This window comes from Salminus brasiliensis, chromosome 2, assembly GCF_030463535.1.
Source record: "Salminus brasiliensis chromosome 2, fSalBra1.hap2, whole genome shotgun sequence".
NCBI lineage: Eukaryota > Metazoa > Chordata > Actinopteri > Characiformes > Bryconidae > Salminus > Salminus brasiliensis.
In genome coordinates, this window is record NC_132879.1 from 51,372,094 (window position 1) to 51,391,218 (window position 19,125).

Consider the following 19,125-nt stretch of genomic DNA (forward strand, 5'->3'; position numbering starts at 1 on the left):
ATGCACTGCATTTCAAAGCCTTTTAGTACAAGCCAGTGAGAACAGACTGACATCAGACTGAGTTTTAGACCCAGCCTGGTCTGATCATTTCGGGATTTGTACAGTGAGTACTGAATAGTTACTGACATTTAAGAATAGAATTACGGACGAAGCCACAGATACGCAAAAATCAAACAATCTGAACCGTAAGAAGTGAGATTTTATTACCTGGACTTAACCCACTACACCTAAACTTAATACTAACCTTAACTTAACCTACATCTCCATCCAAATTTAACCTACTACACCTAAACCTAGGTCTAACCTTAACCTAACCTACATCTCCATCTAAACTTAACCTAACCTACACCTAAACCTAATTCTAACCTTAACCTAATCTACATCTCCATCTAAACTTAACCTAACCTACACCTAAACCTAATTCTAACCTTAACCTAACCTACATCTCCATCTAAACTTAACCTAACCTACACCTAAACCTAATTCTAACTTTAACCTAACCTACATCTCCATCTAAACTTAACCTAACCTACACTTCCGTCTAATTCTAACCTTAACCTAACCTAAACATAACCTAACCTACACTTCCACGTAAACCTAAACTAACCTAAACAACGTACCCCTACACTTCCTCTAACCTACAATTAACCTAACCTTAACCTACTACACCTAAACCTAATTCTAACCTCAACTTAACCTAAACCTAACCCAAATCCGAAAACGTGACCACAGTAGGATGTGATATTCTTACCGTTTCTGCAAGAGTTTCCATCCATGAATTCCTGTAACGGAGAAAAGTAGCAGAGGTTGAACATTTTTGATTTTGCAGAAGAAAAAGAAAAAACTACAGATAAAAAATACCTTCCAAAAAATCTAAAAAATAAAAATTACAGAGAAAAATGGGACCCAAACCAGATACCCAAGACCAAAAGACCAAAAGTGTCCTATCAGATCAAAAGCTTCCATCTAAACGAGATAGAAGAGATAAAGAGGAGAAACCCAAGCTTTCTGTAAGACTTTCCACTTCAAGAAATCAACTTAAATCTAGATAGGTGAGAAGCTGATCAAGAAGCTCTTTCTGAGAACAAACAAAGAAGCAATTAGTATTGAACTGAATATCCAGAATCCTGACCTCAACATCACTGAATGTGTTTGGGCATTTATTTTGGCAAAAAATGTTTTGACTTCTCAAGGTTCTTTTATACCGCCTTATCAACCATAACCATCACTGTATGTCCTTTATGATGGCAAGGATGTTAAGAAATACATCCACTAGAGGGCAGTTCGGCAGCAGATGTTTGCGACAACAAACAGTGTTGTCAGGTGGTGAAGGAGGTCATGAAAATGTTCTTCCTATACATTCCATTATACCTTTGTTTTCTGCCAGATGTTTACCATGTCCTTGGTAAGAACTATTGGCGACACGGTCACCATGATTTCCAGTGATACGTCTCTGTTCCATCCATATTCGCAAGCTTCAGAGAATGCGCTAATTTGACTGAAAATGAAATAAATGAAGGGTGGTCTCTCTGACTTTTGCACAGTACTGTATGGACACCTTTAATACCTCTTAAGCAGCATCTGTGCCATCACAATGCACTGTACACCTCTTCTTCACTGTCACTTCTTCACTTCACAAGAACTTCATGGACTCAATGTGTATTTTTTTTAGTCATATTTCCAGCATGACTGAAGTCCCAGCCCTCTCCTTTTCACCCTTTATATTATCAGAAGTAGCTTTTATTTTCTTTCATAAAAGCAGGCAGATTTATCTACTATTAACTCTGCTACTCATAATGGCCACATTTTATGTATCACTGAGACAGGGTTAAATGATTTGCAGGTAATTAGCTTTCCTCCAGGTTATCGATTTTCCTTCAGGAGGCAGTGGAGCTCTGAGCAGCCTCTGAAAGGCCCCGGCTCACCCTCTGATCACTGCTGTGTGGACTGCGAGCTGGCCTGCTGGCCCAACGCGATCCAGCTGCAAGGCCATTTTATTCTGAGTTTGTTTAAATGTGAGCAGGAGATTTATGGGGGGTGAACAATAGTCCTTGATGCTCGGAAGATGAGACGGATTCGTCCACAAAAGAGGAAACTGGAGTTAAAACCTCACACATACACACACTTAAAGTAGGTAGTATTGGGGACAAGGCTAAATCACCCCAATCCATAGGCCTTTACTACAGCACAGGACTTGTGTGTGTGATACAGGCATGCCCAGTGGGCCCATGAAGCATGCTGATGTTGGTGTGGCAGGAGCAGGAGCGTATGGGCCTCCACCGCTCACCAAAATGGCGAGTAAACCCATTCACCCTAATCAATACAACAATATTGTCAACTAAATCAAGTATGTACCTTATTCTCTCTGGAAGTCTAAAACATGACTTGGAGATGGTAAAGTCACATGCTGTTCTATGGTAACGTTGAATATTCACATGTCACAGCAGTGTTAACGCATCAGTCTCTCCGAGACACACAAAACCCCTCTAAGTACATCTGAAACTCCTGGTGATCCATCCTATATTAGTTGGGGAGCCTTTTCCGGACAGTAGAGACAGTTACTCCAACAAAAACATAGCAGGATAAACGCTTGGAACAAACACTGACTGAGCAGGTGTCCCAATACTTTTGTCCAGGTAGTGTACGTTTGTCCTGCCTCCAACACATCACCTTCAAAAAATTAATGTTCACCTCCTGCTTAATATATAGTTTATATACCACCCCCTGACAGGTGCCACAGTAACAATATAATCATGTTATTCATTTCGCCTGTCAGTGGTGTTAATCTTATGGCAGATTGATAATAAATACTAAATGTTCATAAAATAATGCATTTATTAGCTCATCAGTCTGTCTCAGATCAGCTCTACATTCTGACTGCTGGGAAATCCAACTCAAGACCAGCTGGTTTCGGATTATCTCAGTCTGCTGGTTAACCTGATTGGTCTTGCTGGTTGGCCACTTTAGTCATGCTGGTCAAACAGGTTAATTGTGCTGGTCGACCAGCTTGGTCATGGTGGTCAACCAGCTTGGTTTTGCTCGTCTGCGGTTCTGCAGTGGCGGTAGTACCTCACCTGTGGATAAACAGTACGTACACTACATTAGACCCAGTGTACACTACTTGTGCTAAAAGAGATGGAGGGTTTGTAGAAACTTTGAGACCACTGGCTTTACCGAACAACACTCACTACGACTCAGACTCTTGGCAGCACCAAAGCCCTACGAGAATGCGCTTGTGGGTGAGGAGTGAGTGCTGGTTCCTCAATGCTAGCAGGCACCCAAATAGTGACAGCTGGCTTTCATTGGAGTCTGCTCTCTCCTCCATCAGTGTTTCAGAGTTGAGTAATGAAGTCGAATGTCTACTTCAAATCTCATGCACAGCTGTTATCTTCTCTCTCGCACATACACACACATACACTCTTACACACACACCGGAGGGAATGAAATATGGTGGTTGCCCCCCCCCTCTCTCCAACTTCACCAGTTTCCACTGAGGTGGGCTCCCTGACAAGCATAAATTATGTTAATAGAACGGAATAAAAAACACTTTATTCCAAAGGTTTTAGTACTTTGAGATGTCAGGATGATCTAGTGCGCTACCTGGAGAGAAGTCTGAAGCTTAAGTTAGAACGCTAAAATATTAAAACAAGAAACGGCACGCTCTCCTGAGGAGAAGGAGAGGGGGTGTGAGGGTGGGGCTGGGTGAAAAATGAAGCAGGCGGCAGGCGGCGTGTTCTCCCAGGTGGACTCTTCTCCACTCATTAACTGATCACGGCACCAAATATAACTGCGCAGTGCAATCGCAGATAGTGCGCGACTTATTTGACGAAAGCTTTTCATGAAAGAAAACGCCATTAAGTCTCGCATCTCCTCCCGTTTGCCCACATCACCTTGGTCAATGTTATCTAAATGCCAAGTTACGACTCTCGGCCAATTTGGGCCAAAGTTGATTAACTGCCCGGTTATTACGGTTGTGGGTTATCTGGTCAGAGGTGCTGATGAAATGCTGTTTTTCTTCTATTATTTTCTTCCAGATGAGTTGCGAGGACGTGGACCTGCTGCTCCCTCAGCGCTAGCAGCTCTAATGAAGCAGGAGAGGCCAAAGAAGCCACGCCCAGCATGTTAATTGAACTGTTCCATTGTTGCCATGACAAACTGACTATTGATTGATCTGGCTGTTGATTGATCTGTGTGGAAGGATCTAACAGGTGCACGCTGATGTTCTTCCTCGAGAATAGAAGAAGAATCGATTCTTTAAAACTGTTTGTTTCTACAAATCAAATGTCTCATTCTTCGATTCACAAAGTTTTTCTCGTGTCCTTTATGTACACTGAGCTCTGACCAGCAGCTACAGGTTACACATGTTCAGTTCAAAAGGAATTCTGCACATTTTAGTAGGTGTTTTTTGCTGCTAGGCTCCCCCTACAGCTGCGGAGTATAATTTATGTACTTTGACATTTTTGCTGTCACTCTTTTGTTCAGAGCAACTTTCAATTGAATGCTGTTCCACAGGTAGGGCTTGCCCAAGGCTGTTAGTGGTGTGGAGGGGTAGGGGTGTTTTTGCCCAGCCAGTGAATCCAACCCTACTCTGCCACAGGCGCTACACCAAAATTCACTTTTACACCACTGTCGTCAATAGGGTTACAGCAGTAACCGGTTTCACGGTACACCATGATATAAATGAAGTGATGGTTTTTGAACCGTGAACTATGTTTCTGGTATACCCTTCATAAGACTCTCTCTTCTTCTCTCCCTCGATTCCTCCAACAGCGTCTTAAGATAAGATAAGATAGTCCTTTATTAGTCCCGCAGTGGGGAAATTCCCAGCGTCTTCTTCAATCTCTTCGCAGCCTCAGCCAGTGATGTCGTAGTAATGATGTAGAGAGGCCACCCAGGTGCTTGTTCAGTCTCTTGTCACTTCCAGACTTGACTACTGCAACTCTCTTCTGGCTGGTCTCCCTCTGCGCACCATCAGGCCCCTGCAACTCATCCAGAATGCAGCGGCACGGGTTGTCTTCAATGTCCCTAAATTCAGCCATGTCACTCCACTGCTGCGTTCTCTTCACTGACTTCCTGTAGCTGCTTCCCACATCAGATTCAAAACCCTGACGCTGGCCTACAAAGCCAAGAACGGACCAGCCCCTCTGTACTTGATGGCAATGGTCAAAAGCCGATCCGCACCTAGAGCCCTTCGAGCTTCAAGTACGGCTCTGCTCGACCCGCCATCCCTCAAAATCCGTGAAAGACAAGCGTCCAGTTTTTTTCTGTCCTGCACCGAAGTGGTGGAACGAGCTTCCCCTGGGTGTCCGAACGGCCGAGTCGCTCGCTGTCTTCAAACGCAGACTGAAGACCCAACTCTTCTGAGAGTACTTGGACGATTAGAGTACTATGGTCACATTATTGTCTTGTGTTTAGTAATGTCTAAGCTTAGAGGTATCTTTGAACTATTAGTCTATTCTAACTAGCTAAGGTTTTTTTGGTTAAATAGCAAAGCACTTTGTAAGTCGCTCTGGATAAGAGCGTCTGCTAAATGCCATAAATGTAAATGTAAATGTAAATGTAATGTCCATACTGGGAATACTGAGCTAGCTTCTTCCTGTAGCTAACTGAAGGTCTATAGTTGTTGTCTGTGTGACGTGTACCATAAAGCTTTTCACAGTTCTTGCAAAAGCTCTCATTTTAGGTTGCTATTTTAGGGTGAAATTGCTACACTATGTTGCTTTAATGCACAATTGCTGTTTATTGCTTATTTTATTGCAATTAGTCGAAAATAAATAGCAAATAAATAAAACAAATAAATAAAATTGTGCTCTACAATGAGCAGAAAACTGTATTTTCATTGTTTTTACTTATTAACTTAGAAATCTTTTGATTACATTGACCTTTGGAATCGGTTAGACCTCTTTAATTCAAAAGAACCAGTTCAAACAAATGATTCCTCCACGAGTCGGCCTATCGCTATTCAGCGGAGCAGAGGACAGGGTGGCGGGGGAGGGGCCTTCAATTACTGCAGACCCGAGGTTGGATCAATAACATTTAAATTGCTTATGGTAATCACCTGAGGTCCAGTCTCTGCCATCAGCATAAGCAATCTGCTGACCCCAGCCGAGTTGAACACGAGCTCCTTCTGCAGTGTAAGAGCAGAGGTCACCCTTGTGCTTGTGTGGGTTTGGCCGAGGAGGAGAGTGTGAGTGCAGGAGGGCTGTTGAAACTCATATGGCATGTTTGAGTGAGTGTGTGTGTGTGTGTGTGTCTGTATGCAACTGAACTGAGGAATGTTCTATAAAACAGCTGCTGGTTGACGGGCCATGCAGCGTATGCCACTTTTAAATGTAATTGAGTGGTTGATTGCTGTCTACTCTGGATTCAGTCAAGTACACTGGAAGACTGTTGTTTTTTTGTTTTTTTTGTAATTTATCTCCCAGTATCGCTGTTGTCAGTTCTCCACCTACGTCCTTCTGGTATCACATGACACTACGATCAAACTGGGAAAGCAAACGGCCCAAACTAGTTTAGTTTAACTCAGCTCGGCTTCAGCACACCTGCAGGACTTGCAGCGCTGCCTGAACACGCTCTCAGGACAGTGGCGTATTTGTTGTCAATGCAGGCGGGGCATGACACTGGGCAACCTGGTCCTCAATGGTCTTGATAATGCCAGGACTCCTTATATCCTAATGGATACCAAAAAAACTAGGTATTTATAGTGGTAAAATGGTACAAATCAATAAAAGTAATGGGACACTTTTTATCATCAACCTGCAGCCACATAAACAAGCCAGTGTCTCTGTTTGGGCGAGACTTCTTATTTGGTTGGGGTGAAAACTGCTCAGATGCATTTTACAGGACTATTTACAACCCTGTTATTTTACCTCAGGATGAAACTTGCTTATTGTCCTTTTATGGTGGGCTCATGGAGAATTATATGGAGATTATAAGCTCTGCTATTGTTGGCTGGTTTATGGAACCACAAAAGCCCACAGTAACCACGTAGCATAGCATAACATAAAATAGCATAGCTAAGTACAAATGATCAAAGTGGCCTCCTCTTCAGTCTGCCTAGTGTTAGCATTTGGCCTTTTTAGCCATGCTTCCAACAGCCTGTTCCTTTTAGCCTCAAAAGGCTTTCACTAGTAGGTTGGGTGCATAAAAAATATAAAAAGGAGGACTGTTATGTAACAGTTTGGGGGGTTCAGTTACACCCAGTGAATTTTCTTTTCAATGAAACCAAGTTTGAGGTTTACAGTTCATCACTTCCATGTACTAAACTCTCATTACTCAACTATGCCAAGGTACAATACAGCACAATCTTTCTATTTGGGGCATCTCCAAGACCAGAGCCTTCTTTCTCAGTAGCTTTTAGCATCATTCAACATGTAAGTTTCTGTAGAACATCACAGATCAAACCTCTCTATATTAGTTTGCTTGTATATTTTAATAATTAACATGCCAGTTAGTATTGTAGCATCAACCAGGAAGAAGACCCAGGAAACACCTGCTGAAGAGATGCTCTTTAGATCAGTGCAAACTCAACAAAGGCTAGACCAGCCAATGAGCAGAAAGGAACCCACAGAACGTCTCCACACACAGCTCGGGTAAAGGCACCAATTACACCAGGTTCACATTGACGGTAACCCAGTAAATATTGGTTTCTTTGAGTCTTTGAGACATCTAAGGTCATAGCAAACATAGTATCACTCAAACAGTACCAGTCAAAAGTTTGGAGACACTTGATTGACTGTGTGCTGATTATCATTTTGAAAAAAACATCTGATCCAAATGCTAGAGTGACCATACTTTTGTTGTCAATATAGAGGACACTGGGGACACACGGGTATCGACTGTGGTTAGGATGGCCTTAGGAGGCCTAAGTTGTAGGACCGTGGCAGTGTGTATGTGTGAGGGTGGAAATACCTCTCAAACCATGCAGATACCGTATGCTAATGTACATTAATACACACACATTTACTCATTTAGCGAGACCAATGAATAGCCTTAATAGCCCATATGACCTAGTCACCTCCTTTCAGTTCAGCATACAACTTAGACCTACCTTAACACCACCCCTACCCCCATCCCCACCCCCCAGCTCGACAACCTAACTACGTTGGATACCTGTGTGCCCTAGCATTTGGATCAGATGTGTTTAATATGAGGAGCCACACATATTCAATCACAAAAGCCCTTCCTAGCTGCAGCCAGATTACCCCACCACCGCAGCCTGCATTACTCCGCCCCAGGACCCTTACCGAAGTAGGGGACGCCACAGTATTTATTATGTGTGCATTCCATCAAGTCTGCGCTCTCTCTGAATGAGATGACGTTTGTTGTACGTAGACCTGTATTACGTACTGGCTGGGCCAGAATGGCTTTGAACTGCTGCTCCATCACATCCCTCACTGGAAACTAACAGGCTGTTGTGTGTGAGCGAGCCAGTGTGACCATTACGGACTGGCCTTCTGCTACACCAGGGCCTACTCCGTCAAACCCACCTAAACTGGATGAAGGCCCCATCAGTCCACGCATTACCTCAGAATCAGGCCGTAATGGACCCCGTGACCCGCGTTCATCGTGTGCCCTCGAAACGTCCACAACGGCCAGATCCAGTGGGCAGCAGATAGCGGGGCTTAAACTCAAATTGATTTATAATGCAGAGCGTCGGCCGTAAGTCGGATCTCGGCTAAGCGTTCATTAATTTTTCAGGACCCGGGGAGCCATCGTGCGATATAAATCTCTGCCGCACCTCAGAGCCGGCCTGAGCCACCACTTTGAAGTTCTGCCTAATTAAGCCCCTGTACAGTTAATAATCCCAACAATAAGGCAGTGGGCAGATGTGAGAAATATATACGACGTCTACTGTAATACAGAGGCCGAGGAATGAGGAAGCGTTCTGACAGATGTGGAAGCGCAGAGGCGGTCGCTCAGTCCATCCGTCCATCCTTCCGTCTGTCTGGCTGGCTGTCCTCGTCTGTACATCTGAAGGCCTGTCTGAACATACTGTAGAAACGCTCACACAACCAGGCCAAGCATGAGTCAGTGATCCAGCGCTGATTGTAACAGCCCCCAAGGTGAGCTTGAGAAAAGTTTTTTTAGACACTTCAGTAGGAAAAGAATCCACAGGCCCTTCAACAGCCCAACCCACCCAGAGCTGAGCTTGTGCTGTGGACAGAGTAGGAGGATCAGTCGCTATTGATCACGGAGCAAGGTTTAGGCGTACCTCATCTGCCCTGGCTGTAAAACGCACGACTTGACTGAAATATTGCAGGGCCTGGAGCTGGGCACAGGCCCAAAACAAATGAACGCAAGCCTATGGACTGTATGCACAGCCAGGCTTCTTAGCCTTGGAGCTAAGTGGCAGTGTTTAATGTGTTACAAAGAGAAGGCCGTGTGGAAAAAAATAACAAAAAGGGGGAGGAGGATCAGAGCAATGAAATGTCACACCTCACCTTGATGCAGGATATGATAAGGTGTTATCGTCAGCTTGTCCGGGCAGAGGCCTGCTTGAGAGAGATCCTCTTGTTTTTATGGTAGGGTTTCTCAAACTGAGTCCATTATAGGAGGTAAAAGGATTGGCAGTCAGTACAGCATGTTGGCATAGTTCACTGGCTGTGTGGCCTGGATATATTGACGGTCTATTCAACCATGTGTGTATATGTAGCACTTTCTCAATCTAGAGCCTTCAGGAGAGGCATATGAGTTCACATGATCAAGTATTTGCATTGTGGACCTGAACTGTGATCAGTGGAAGTAGTTTGGGTATCAGACACCTCCCTCTAGTGGACAGACAAGACATTGCGCTTCTACTAACGTGTGATTTAGGAAGCGAGACCTTTTCAACAGCCTTGTAGGGTTGTATGTCTTAGGTCAGTCTGGAGCTTGGATTTAAATAATGAAAAAAATCTTTGAAACATGAATTTTATCCATAAATGAAATTAGATAAGCCTCATTCCTAATAATTTTCTAAAAGCGAAAAGTCTACGTCAGATTCTAGTGTTTTTAAACCACAGAACTGCTCACAGCTCCTGCAGGATCCTGCATTGGTGAACGTCAGAATCTCAGTGAAAACTGCATTAGTAGGTTTTAAGGAGAAAGGTCAATTGGCTTTTACACACTGAAATGAAAATGAAAACCCACCTACTGAAATTCATTGCGTAATTTATTAGCCTCAGTCATAATTTTCCTTCTAAATAATAAAAAAACACACTGACTGATTTAGTCTTGCTTGCTGTGCATGACTGCTAAAGTATGTTGTGCTGAATACTTCAGACGGATCACGGTTATGCAAGATCTTTCACATTCAATTAAGCAACTTCTAGCGACCTTCTGGCTTTAAAGAAAGAGTGCAGTGGTGAGGACGCGGTAGGCCATGGAGAAAGTGGTGACCATGCCCACCATCCAGGCCAGAGCCCTGCTGGGTTGGGGCAGCGGCATCATGTAGACCACTGTGTGGATGAAGCGCGATCCTACGAACAGCCGAAAGTGCAGCAGGGCGGAAGAGAGGTCAGGCCCTGTCAGAGCGTAGAGCAGGCCAACCACCACAAAGGGAATGACGTTCTCCAAGTCATTCTGATGGCACCTGAAAATGGAGAGACATTTTCATTGGAGGCCGTGGAGGAGTAGCGCTGACCAGTCTCCGAATCGCCATCATATGGTTACTGTCAGGGTTATGTAGTCTTGTGTTGTCTTATTTATATAATTAATTTACTAAATTACAAACATAAACATGGAAAAAGGTTTTAAATTAAGTGGGAAAGTGATTTTTATGATAAATTAAAGCCCCTGGGATACATTTACATATTGATTTTGGTATAATAATAATAACAATAATAATAATAATAATAATAATAACCTTGTTTATTATTTAAAATAAAGTTTAAATAGAAAACACACAGCAGAAATCTGATCAATCACTCCTCAAAAACCACCAAACTGCTCTCATCAGACCTCTCTAAGAACAGTCTGGGCATGGCCTTAATATTCTAATGAACGTGCATGACTAGAGCGGGGTACGGGTGGATGGTGGGTAGCGGGTCTCTCCAGCTACCTCTTCCGTCCATCCGTCCCAAGCGCAGAGCATGGTACACTTTTATCTTTAGCTTTAGCTTTAGCTCTCCAGGTTGCTCAGACTGGAAGAGAGGGCAGAGCTACGTTAGCCTTATGATTGGTCGGGGGCATGCTGATGTAAACTGGTGTAAAATGTAAAATTTTTAGGGCCCCCCATCCTACATGATCCTACAGGAGAGCAATACTGGTGAAATACAGCAGACATTTATTCGACTTTGGGAAGATATTCATTAGACTTTGTACATTTAGTCTGGGGGCCTCTGAGAAAGAAACTCAGATTTGGTTTCCCAGGGATCATTTACGTCTTTCCCAATAATTAGCAAACAGAATGAACATTGGCGTAGTGTCACTGTGTGTCCCAATACTTTTGCCCATATAGTGCAAGTGTATCTAAATCTAATGAATCCTTTGTTACAGTAGCCACCGAACCTGCGCTCTTCTAACCCACATATCCACATTTTCTGTCTACTGTATTTGTCTTTATGTCTTTATATATTTATATTTATATATTTATTATTTACTGCGATGTGGTGTTTTACAGGCAGGGACACACTTACTGCTGACATAAGCAGTAACTGTTTTCTGAACTGCCTGGGACTTTGGCACAGTGCTGTAGATATCCTGACGCATTGCACTTAGCAACCCCCATACCTTCGCACCCGCTCGACATCTGGATCCACCCTAATCATCTTCTTCCTGTCCTCAGCAGAGCCTCCCAAAGGTGTGTCTTCCATATTGGCAAACACCTGCAGCAACAACCAGCATGAAGGAGCCACAGATAGATTTCAGCGAAACAGAAAACCCTGATTGCAGGTGGAACCTAAACAACATTCAGGAAGTGATCACAGGTGGACGGTGTAAGTCATTACCCACTGACCTTTCTTGTGAGCCGGAAGTAGGACGTCATGGGGCCCATGAGCATCATCTTGAGGATGACTATGGTTGCATAGGTGGAGAAGGCCATGAAGACCTCACTGTCAATCATGTGCACGACTTCTGCCATCTTTCCTGTGGGTGCAATGACACAGACAAGTGACTTAGAAACAAGTTCAGGAGAGATACACGATATGGACAAAAGTATTGGGACACCTGCCCATTCATTGTTTCTCCTGAAATCAAGAGTATTAAAAAGAGGTGATCCTGCTTTTTGTTGGAGTAACGTTGTCTACTGTCCAGGGAAGAAGGCTTTTTACTATATTTTGGATTGCATTGCTGTGAGGATCTGATTGTATTCAGCGACTAGCGCAAAACTTGTTGAGGACAGGATGTTGGATGATCCCCACCCCACCTTATCCATCCCCAACTTTCCAACTCATATATTCAATATTGGATGGAGCACCAACCTTCCAGAGAACACAGTTCCACTGCTCCACAGCTCAATGCTGGGAGGTGTGTGTGTGTGTGTGGGGGGGGGGGGGGTTATACCCTGCTAGCTCAACCCAATGGTGCCAATAGGTTCATGTTCATCTGTTCTATCAGTAGTACGTCTACAGGGACTAGACAAGCTGTGTGTGTATGTGTATGCAATTCCACATCTGTGTCAGCAATGGATGCAATTTAAAGTAGCTGGATGGCTCAGCGGTTAGAGCGCCAGGCTATCGATAACAAGGTTGTGGGTTCGATTCCCGGGCTCGGCAAGTTGCCACTGTTGAACCCTAGAGCAAAGCCTTTTACCCTCTCTGCTACCCACCGCTCTGTGTGTGTGTTCACTACCACAGATGGGTTAAATGCGGAGGACATGTTTTGCTGTACACAGTACAGTGACAAATACATGCACCTTTATTATTTAGAAGGGGTGTCCACAAATATTTGGACATGTGTATCGCCAATGTTACGCTACAACCTTTCACTTTACCTTTTTCTTTTTTTTTTTTTTTTTGCTGTTTTTCATATTTTCACATCATTTGAATTTGGCAGTTACATTTCTGCCAGATACGTGACTTCATGATGAACGGACCAATAGAAATGCTCCAAAATGACTATGTATATAAGATCTGCTTACACTGACTTCCATTGAAAGTTAAGAAGGTGTTGCCCTTCTCCTGTGAAGGTGCCATTTTAGTATTGACAGTGACGATATATTAGCTTATAGACAGCATGTATTTATAACATATTGTGCTTAGCTGATATTCTACAGGTACATCACTGTACATATGCTGGATATTTTATTAAACTTTAAACTGAAGCAGTAACATGAGGCACATTTCCAAGCACTACAATACTGAATACTCCAATTCTGCATGCTGTGAATCCTTACAACCAATAAAGCATGCAGTGTTAGGTGGTCATGCCTTTGCTCTGCACACAGTCATGATGAACAACTGGCTCTTTGTCTGTTAATGCGCACACGTTACGCAGCAATTTCTGATCGTGGAAATAAAGTTTGTGAGGGTTTTAGAGCACAAGGGTGAACAGAATCCAGACAATTTTGTGCCCAAGGCACTTTCCTCCCCCCCTGAATCTCAAGAACTCACGTAGCCACTTCATAGAAAGGAAAAAAGGACGATAAGCGAGTAAAAGCTCATTGGAAACATGTCGAGCTGTTGTAATGTGGTTCACACACCTACCTTCTACTAGCAAAGAGCTCGATCTGCGTCCGGGACTCAGGGAACGCGTCCAGCCGCTGTGAGAGTTACGCGCGGACGCACAGAAGAGGACTGAGGGCTCGCCAACTTCCTGCTTGTTACGCAACGTTCAGAAATAATGGGGGCTGCATCTTGCCCACTGCACAGTGGCACACTTTCCAACCATCTCTCAGAGTCTGGGATGGGGGGGGGGGGGCACGCGAGACTAAACGAAATGCTCAGTATCAAACTTTTGGGCAACTCTGGTCAAAATACACTAGATGTCCAAATGTTTGTGCATTCAGCTACTTTGAGCTGCGCCCATTGCTGACACAAATGCGCAAACGCAGCTTGTCTAGTCCGTGTAGAGAGGTACTGCCAATAGAATAGGACCCAGTGGCACTAAACGCGTGAGCTGTAGAGCAGGGGGTGATATTCTCTGGTTCTATCAGTACTTTTCAGGAGTTGGGGAAAGGTGGGGAGCTTTTGGGAGGGGGGTGGGGGTTAAGGTGGGGTGGTGATTAACTAACATCCTGACCTCAGACCACAGTAGAGACTGAGTAGAGAGTTACTCCAACAAAAGCAAGATAAGCTCCTTATTAATACTCTTGACTACTCTTGATTAATAAAAAGAAAATGAGTAGGTGTCCCAATACTTTTGTCAATATAGCGTACATCTAACTCTGAATAGCAAAGGGAGAAAAAGATGAACTGATTTCCAAACAGAATACAGTTAAAGATGAAATATTTCTTTAATATTATGAAGAACATTAATTTTATATTTCAAAATAACAAATCAGGAACAGTCTGGATAAAGGATCAATACTATTCTCTGCATACATCTTCTAGTCTCTGAGATTCTGCTCTGTTGCTCTTTTGTGATCCATATTCAGATTTTTTGATGATGTTAAGGTTGAGGGAATGGGAAGTCAAGGGCAAAACCTTCAGAATAAGCCTCTTGAGGTAGTCCATTCTGGATATCAAGGCGTGTTTAGGATCATTATCCTTATATAGAAGCCCTCCACTCTGGGATTTGCTGGTATTTAATTGAAGCTGTTGCTTCCTCTACCACTTTAAGGTTCCATGTGCCACTGGCTGCAACACAAACCCAAGGCATGATCTATACATCACCATACTTAACAGTTGGAAAGGTGTTCTTTCCATGAATTTTTCCACCATTCTTTGCACCATTTACTGAGGAACAAACATCTATTTTAACTTCATAAATACATCCAGAATCCATCAGACCTGTTTAGAAATGTCTTTGAAGCATCTGGTACTGAATGCTTCGGTGGGACTGAGGAACTGAGGACTAATGCGAACTGAGGAAACAACAACCTGAAAAAGCTTTGCTATCTTCTTATAGTCTTCTCCTGCCTTGTGAGCAACAGTTTATTATTGTTATTTATAAAGCTTTGAAATTTGCATCACCAGGCCTGTCCTAATGATGCCTGTGACATAACCCTTAAACACTAATTACAGCCTGAAACCTTGGTACAAAAAAAAAGGTCTGATCTCCGATCTCTTGGGGTGGCCAAACTTTTGCATGGTTCATCTTTAACTATGTATTTTGGAGATCAGTTCATTTTCTACTTAACTATTTACAGTAACTGACATTTTGACTAGGGTGTGCCCAAATTTCTGGTTGCCACTGTATTGCCCAATACTAATAGATAGCCCTAGTCGGTCATAGCTATCTGCTTTTGCTGAGTCATAGTGACAGCCTCAGACCTAACTGCCACAATACACTCCTCTATCGGGAGACAGGAGGCCGTGCAGTGTTCAAGAATCTGAAGAGTTTCTTTCCAAAACATGGTATGATATTACTGACAAACTCCAAAAAAAACCTAAATGTATTGTATGTGGACAAAAGTATTGGGACACCTGCTCATTTATTGTTTCTTCTGAAATCAAGGGTATTAAAACGAGTTTATCCTGCTTTTGTTGGAGAAACTGTCTCTTCTGTCCAGGGAGGACTTTCTACTTTCTACTCCACAGCTGAATGCTGGGGGGCTTCAGCTCGCAACCATGCGAGCATTTAGCATGGTTTATCCGCTCCAGAGAGTCCAATTGTATCTGTGTTCGCAGTGGGTGCAACCTAAAGTATCTGAATGTATTAATTAGAAGGGGTGTCCACAAACATTTGGACAGATAGTGTATTTAGGGTAGAATTCACTTTCAACAACATATTTCAGTGGAAAACCAAAATAAATAAAAATTGCTGTGTAATTGGATGACTGAAATCAAACCCGTCATTTGTATTTAGCATTTTGCATGAGCTCTTATGAAAAATAATAATAAAAAAAAGACCAATAGATCTTCACATTTGCTAAGTGCATGACTCTTACACATGCATAGTAACAGCATATTGTGCCACATTAGCAGTAACAGGGCAATAGTAGCATTGCTGATGTTTCTCAGTGTGTTCCCCCTCTCCTACAGCAGCAGTGTGGTAGTGAGGACGCGGTAGGACATAGACAAGGTGGTGACCATGCCCACCATCCAGGCCAGAGGCCTGCTGGGATGGGGAAGCGCCATCACGTAGGCCAACATGTAGATGAAACGCGAAGCGGCAAACAGCCGGAAGTGCAGCAGGGCAGTGGAGAGGTCAGGCCCTGTCAGAGCGTAGAGCAGGCCAACCACCACAAAGGGGACGATGTTCTCCAGATCATTCTGATGGCACCTGAAGATAAGAAGATAAGACTGTCAGGCACTGAGCACAGATTCAGTGTTTTCCTACACAGTGTTAAAAGACGCTTCACCTTCGGACACGTTCCACGTCTTCATTGACACACAGCATCCTTTTCTTTTCCTCAGCCGTCTTGGCCAGGTGAGTGTCCTCCAGGTTTGCAAAGGCCTGTTTAGGATGGAGAGAGTTTACTTGTTGCTCAGCCTGAACAGATCTGGTCTATGCTGGGGGGCTTCATTCGACAAGGTGCCAATGGATTAATTTCTATCTGCTCCAGAGAGTCCTAATCTATTGCCAGTACTTCTCCACAGGGACTAGACAAGCTGTGTGAGTGACTTAATGTATCTGTGTCCACAAACATTCGAACATGTAGTGTACATCCTGTGCTATGTACCTTACCTTTCTAGTGACCCTGAAGTATCCGGTCAGCGGGGCCATGAACATCATCTTCAGAATGACGATGGTGGCATAGGTGGAGAAGGCCAGGAACACCTCTGTGTTAATTGTGTGGGCCATTGCTGAACTGAGAAAAAAAAAAGATTATGGAATCAAACCTTTTCAGTAATGATAGTTTACTCGTTTTCAGTCTGGCAGTAATTCTGACTGGGAAATCCTACTTTAGAGAAAGTCTCCTGAATAATTGACCCCAAATCCGCCCAGACTGTCCACTAAGAAGGCCCCTTTGATCTAATCCTATTTGACAGCATAAAACCTCGTTTTCTATTGGCTAGGCTTGAACTTTGGCCCAAGCAATGCAACCATCTATTTGATAAATAACCATGTATTTGAGAGTGCAGTTTTTACAGCACCAAGCCATTAAGATGTGCGTATTTATTAAATCTTAATGCTGTCAGACACTTTGTGGTGGCGTACATTTTAATAGTTTAACCCTTTAGACAGCATATGGCCCGTCGGTGGGCCGAAAGTGTTATGACAAACTCCAAAGAATAGCCCCACCACTTTGTACAGTAGTGGTGTACTCTAATGCCCACAGTACAGTAGTGGTGTACAAACTGGTGGGGCTATTCTTTGGTAATAGAAGTTTGTAATAACACTTTTGGCCCGCCGGTGGGCATTAGACTGTTTAAGTGTCTACAAGCTGTGATACTTATCAAAGGGGGTGTTGCTAATTACTGATCCTGCCTCCAAACTTTAGCTCTGGGGCCTTTTCTAGTTTTGTTATTTTAAAACTGTAAGCAATGGAAATAAAAAAGTAATTTTTGCTTAAAATATTATAGAAATGTGTCATCTTTACATCTGTGCTTTTTGGAAATCAGTTAGTCTTTTCCTTACTTAGCTATTCATAGTATATAAATATACAAATTCTTCTAAAATCAAGAGTATCAAATTTAGTTTAACTGCTTTTGTTGGAGTAACTGTCTCGATCTTCTAGATTCTGGGGCATCTATTTGAGATATAACCATCTATTTGAGAGTGCATTATTGCATATGCAGTTGTGTACAATTGGCGAGGCTATTCTCTGGTAAAGAGGGGGTGTTGCTAATTACTGATCATGCATCCAAACTTTAAGTAAAAAAAATAAAAAATAAAAAATAAAAAATTATATATATATATATATATATATATATATATATATATATATATATATATATATATATATATACACACTAAATGGACAAAAGTGTATGGACACCTGCTGTAAGGATTTTATTGCATTTAGCGACAATAGAGTTACTGAATAATACACTTTAGAGTGTTAAAAACCTTTCTGTGTTAGAGGGGTTAACTACTCTCTATTAACTCAGAATACATGAAAATTATTTTTTCTTCCATTCATCCAGGGCTGTCTGCTTCTGCTGATAATATGGTCCATACAGTTGCCTTATCTTCATAATACAGTACGATCTCTCCTACATGATTGACTGCTCCTCTACAGAACAGTTACTGTAGAACATGTTGTAACACATTTAACATGTAGCTGTTATGAAAGAACATGTCAGACATTTATTTACTTAATAAGCTACTCTCTGTCCCATGAGTCCCATAAGACCTTCTCAACTATTCCCATGTTAAAGAGAACTTCTCAGGAGAAGTTGCAGGACTTACCTTTGGAATGCTGTAACCTACAGTGTGCCGTGCTGGATTTCACTGTGGCCTGCGAGTGTAGGCTGAAGTTGACGTTATGGGACGGCCTACTTGAACTGAAGCCAAGAGGCTTGCTCTGCCTTCGCCCAATAAAGCTTCGCCAAAAGCTGCAGCTTCTGAACTTTGACTGTTTAATGCGATAAATAAAACCCACAGAACACTGCAGTAGACTCAACATGCCCCCTGCCTCGTTGTATAATTCCTTTCATTTAGCCAAAAAATAATGACTTGCTTGCTTGTGATAAATTAACAATAGAAATTGATTGAAGAACGTGAGGACTAAATACACCTGTGGGCATCATTAATGATTTATAGATCACATAACCGGGGGGATATACTGCTTTGTATGGGAAAAAAGCATAACAAATGTTGTCATCCTGGATCATAAATTGTGTTTAAGTTATCTGAGATTAATGGGCCAAACATTAGCATAAAAACAATGACTGTGTGAGGGGAACAGAGTCTAAGAACTACATAAATAACTTTTTGAGGCAATGGGGTAATGCAGAAAGTCCCAAAAGTTGACTGAACAGAGCCACTGAAGCAGTAATATCATGCAGGTTAATTCCACTGCCCTTCTCTATAGTAATCAATGTAAGGACATATGCAAAAGTTTGGGCAACTCAGGTCAAAGCACACATTTTGGTAATTTTCATAGTGAAAGTCAGTAAATAAATACTGTACACGAAAAAATATTATTTATTT

The 19,125-nt window shown here is 42.7% G+C and overlaps 2 protein-coding genes across 2 annotated transcripts; both read right to left on the minus strand.

Moving 5' to 3' along the window:
- Positions 1–10,135: 10,135 nt before the first annotated feature.
- Positions 10,136–13,726, minus strand: mgst1.1 (microsomal glutathione S-transferase 1.1). Its single transcript, XM_072673099.1, has 4 exons — positions 13,629–13,726; positions 11,939–12,069; positions 11,713–11,807; positions 10,136–10,573 (listed from the first exon to the last, which is right to left on the minus strand). The coding sequence occupies exons 2-4, from the start codon at positions 12,062–12,064 to the stop codon at positions 10,327–10,329; spliced, it is 468 nt and encodes a 155-aa protein (XP_072529200.1). The 5' UTR covers positions 12,065–12,069; positions 13,629–13,726; the 3' UTR covers positions 10,136–10,326.
- Positions 13,727–13,843: 117 nt separating this feature from the next.
- Positions 13,844–18,437, minus strand: LOC140549451 (microsomal glutathione S-transferase 1-like). Its single transcript, XM_072673100.1, has 4 exons — positions 18,382–18,437; positions 16,714–16,837; positions 16,388–16,482; positions 13,844–16,308 (listed from the first exon to the last, which is right to left on the minus strand). The coding sequence occupies exons 2-4, from the start codon at positions 16,828–16,830 to the stop codon at positions 16,062–16,064; spliced, it is 459 nt and encodes a 152-aa protein (XP_072529201.1). The 5' UTR covers positions 16,831–16,837; positions 18,382–18,437; the 3' UTR covers positions 13,844–16,061.
- Between the last annotated feature and the right edge of the window lie 688 nt (positions 18,438–19,125).